At 40.5% G+C, this 4,167-nt stretch overlaps 1 protein-coding gene across 1 annotated transcript in view; it reads right to left on the reverse strand.

Moving 5' to 3' along the window:
• Positions 1-4,005, reverse strand: part of LOC108571024 (ankyrin-1) — a 17,552-nt gene extending 13,547 nt beyond the window's left edge. The window contains exons 1-3 of the mRNA XM_017932997.1: positions 3,686-4,005; positions 2,344-2,454; positions 1,332-1,430 (exon numbers count right to left, since the gene is read on the reverse strand). Coding sequence (XP_017788486.1) covers positions 1,332-1,430; positions 2,344-2,454; positions 3,686-3,697 — 222 coding nt within the window. The 5' untranslated portion in view covers positions 3,698-4,005. The remainder of the gene's footprint in view (positions 1-1,331; positions 1,431-2,343; positions 2,455-3,685) is intronic.
• Positions 4,006-4,167: the final 162 nt, after the last annotated feature.

Consider the following 4,167-nt stretch of genomic DNA (forward strand, 5'->3'; position numbering starts at 1 on the left):
CGATTAAGAATTCATCTAGTTCACCTATAAACCGTTTCGAAATCGTCTCGTCTTTCAGACTGAACGACGCCAACGTTCGAAGCGTTATATTTTAGATACTATCGATAGAAATAATTCTGGAAGTTAAGTCGTAGCGTATTGTGCAACGAGTGTCGCGTTTAGCGGTTTTAACGCGTGTTTGCGTAATTCGTTCTCGCATCTAGAACATCATCTTCTCGTGTCAAATACCAGAAGGAACATTCTTCGGTTCTTTTACCATTCTTCAGGCTACTAAATTTCGACTGATTTGCATACTGGTTACTTTATGTCTAAAAAAGAAAAGAAAAAGGAGACAGGAGAATGGATGAGTAACGTTTGGATCTTAAGGAATGTACCAAAGGAACATAGCCAAAAAAAGAAAGGAATGTAACAAATATGTTGACGGTTGCAATAAGCCTTACCTTAAGCAAACATTAATGACTTAATTAATGAATCACGTGGCAGGTACTCGATCCTTAATTGAAAGCTAAGCAGACGTTTCGTTGGCCGAAAATCGCGTCCGAGCCCTGTGTTTCATTCGATTTGCATACAATACAGGGATCGACGATGGCACCCGAAGTATATACGTGGGCACAGCGATAAATCCTGCTCGCGAGCCACTTAAAAAGGGCCACTCGACCGCTTCCTGGTGCCTCGTGTTACGAGTGACAAGCTTTTTATGTCTGGCTAACTCCCTCCAATGCCGCGATCAGACCACGAAGACAACCGCCTGTGTGTCTTCTCGTTTTTATTTTTCCAGAAAAAAAAAAGGTAAGCAAAAACTTAGAGCGAGAGAGAGAGAGAGAGAGAGAGAGAGAGAGAACACACGAGTGTGGTTTCTTCACGAGAGAAATTGTAATCAGCGGAGGTGCGAAAGGTGTATATCTGTTGCGATATAACAGTGATTATCGTGATAATTCTAAAAGTATCGAGAGCTTCGATAAAAGTTTAACAACAACGAGACGAGAAAATGTTACATTATGGTATTCGACAGGCTTTTAGAGAAGTAAAGTGAAGGAGGATTCTTATGTAACGATCTAAAAATAATGCACAACGTTGAAAGAAGCTCTAAGAGGGTTTCCTCCTACGGTGAGAAAGTCGACAGACGAGAGAGAAAAAAAAAAAGGAAAAAGATTCTCGAGATTCCAGAACAAAGGAAGCAAATCAGCTGAAACCGTAACTTTCGGCCGGCGCGAGGAGCAATTCCGCTCAGTGGGTAACGGGGTTGCCAGGACGCACGCGTTCACTGGACTTCATTCATTCTTAGGAGTCCATTGATGGGGCCCAAGTCCGTAACACCGCTCGAGACTTACCAGCCTTCTGGCATTAGGATCCGCCCCTTGTTGCAGCAATTCGGTAACAGCTTCGATGTGGCCTCCGGCGGCAGCCAATATTAGAGGAGTCGTTCCATCCTGAAAAGAAGTAAGAAGAGTCAACGAACTGTCGGTAACACTGTCGATGGTAAATTGTCGTAGTTGAATTTTTATCCTCGTTTCGCTAAACAAGAAAAAAAAATGTTCTCTTCGAATTGATATGAAAAATATTTGAATGAACTTTACCTCGAGTAGTTATAATTTTATGTGCGCATGCGCACACGCAAAGCGATACCATCTGTATAATGAGAACTCTCCTGCATTGCTTTCTAATTGATTTAAACGAGGCAAGTTTCGCGATTCCTCACACAGACACGAATATCGTTAAACAGGCAATTAAGTGTCGTAAATCTGTCGTGTAACCACTACGGTTTCTTGCGTTCAGCATTTAAGATTCTTCCTGCTTTATGTCTTTTATGCATTTCCGAATGTCGACGAATCGCGCGCGTCACCGCTACCATCGGTAATTTACCGCGATAACGAGGCGATTGTTAGTTAGCTTCCTCCAATTGACGTAACGACCAATCAAGGGGAACCGGGATCCTTAATGATGTCATTAATTCGACCGATCGTATCTGAATTAGCGAAGGAAGGGAACTTAAGATATTCAAGAAAACCGCCAGAACGATCCGCCATGACATTTGAAAAGAAGGTTAGCGTAAACTGTTCGTGCCTTGACCAAATTCCAAATTCCTCCAAATATACTGGTCAAGTGTTGACCGCATGCCAAAGTGGAACAACAACGAGTACCCGTGCGTGATCTAATAAACCACTTTCGAGACAAGAAATAACGTTACTCGAACTACTCGCTCTTTTAAAGTCGCGTCGTTTGCATAATGAACCGATTGACCCGACAGATTGTCGCCTTGTAGAACTGATTCCCCATACAAAGCGACCCTCTACGGTCACTCGTGTGACACGTCGGTGAAAAAGAACAGTTTTCTCGATCTACCTTATCCTTGCAGTCGACGTGGACGCGGCCAGAATCTAGGAGAACGCGGAGACGCTTTGCATCTCCACGTGCAGCTGCCAAATGCAATTCCACGTCCCAAGGAGATTCTTTCTAGAAAAAAAGAAAACGAAAGGAAACGATGTAATGGACTTAATTCTTTGATCTCTTTGTTCCACTTCATTTTCGTGTCTACTTTTACCGATCGCGAAAACACGGTTTACGACCCTCTGTCAGCCATGTATCGATTAAGCAATCATCATCAGAGAAGGTGGATGAACTAAACTCGTTCGACTGTAACTGAAATCGTGCTTTTACGAAAGTACCCGGTGTTTCACAATTTCTCTGTTCTTCACGCCAGACTTAGATGAACTTTTTAATATATTTAGACCGTGTTTTGCACACCTTTCGAATAGTCGAGCTACCAGCGAGAGCGTTTATTAACGGAACTAATTGAAACTGCTTATTTACTGTACACGCTAGGAAATCAACGGAACGCGAACAATCACGATTAAAATGCGAAATGACAGTGTTTTGCATGTAAATGCCGCGATATTGAATTGTACAAAAAAAAAAACGAGCACAGCCTGAGAACACATTTCACCTGAATGTAGATGTGTTATAGCAAAAACAACACGCTTCTACTTTAATGTCTCTTTTTATTTGATGCATAAACTATACACGCTTGTCAAAGTGCAACGTTCCAGCGTTTTGTCCCAGCATTCTGTGTTTTCTAGGTCATATCGCGTTAAGTACGATAATCGATGCATCACATAAAAAGATCTTGTGCGATTACAATCGATTGCTGTAATCTATGATCGTGACCGTTCGATATTACCTGTTCACGTGTACATTCTATTAAAGTGTAAAAAAATAAAACGAAGCGTTAATCGTTGTGTAATCATGCGTACGATCAACAGGACAACGTGTTCGCAACTTGTTACTCTGTCGCGAAATGACATCAGGTCTCCGTAAATTTCTTCTGATCTCATCTAGTTTTATGCCTACAAGCGCATATATGCCAGGGACGTTTTTTTTGTATTAATTATTGTATTCGAATACATGTACATTAACGCTAAGTAAATTCATAGAAAGATACAAAAAGAAAACATGCTTTTTAAATCAAGATTTAAATTCGATAGTTTTATACGTAAAATAAAATTTTTATTTAAAACCAGGGAAAGATTAATCGCAAGATTTATTAACCTGATCGAAGAAACAGTACTTCCTTCGAATTTTCAAGTATAATCGAAAGCGTGACACGCAATGTTTCATTCAAAACGTGTCAACATAGTAAATTACACGTACTACTTCGTACAGTGAAGTTTTAACAAAAAAAACTCACCTTCATAGACATGCTGAACGTGCACGTGTAACAGAAACTTGCGCGATCAACGTTTTGTCGTAATTGTAACAAAAAGAACTTATGCACTTAACGTTAATATTGAAATTGCATCGCGCTGCATCGAGCATGCTTTCGCTTACATGTCGCGTGTCAACTTTAACTGCAATACATTTACAATAAACGAAACATGCCTTGACATTAGACTACTACACACTTCCGTATCACAGTTCGTTTAAACGCGCAAGACAACACTAATACGTATCTTCGTGTCTATGAAACGCGAAGGCACATCGTAAGAGCATCATGATTTACCGGATGACTTCAAGTCACCGAATGCCCGAATGCACCGTACGACAGTGGTATAGACGAGGAATGTTTCTTTGAATGTCCGCTTGGCGGTGTTACTCGTTACAGGCGATTTTCTTTTATTTTATTTATTCAGATTTAAATATTTTCTTCTTTATTATTATTTTATATGTGTT

This window comes from Habropoda laboriosa, unplaced genomic scaffold, assembly GCF_001263275.1.
Source record: "Habropoda laboriosa isolate 0110345459 unplaced genomic scaffold, ASM126327v1 scaffold15, whole genome shotgun sequence".
Lineage (NCBI taxonomy): Eukaryota > Metazoa > Arthropoda > Insecta > Hymenoptera > Apidae > Habropoda > Habropoda laboriosa.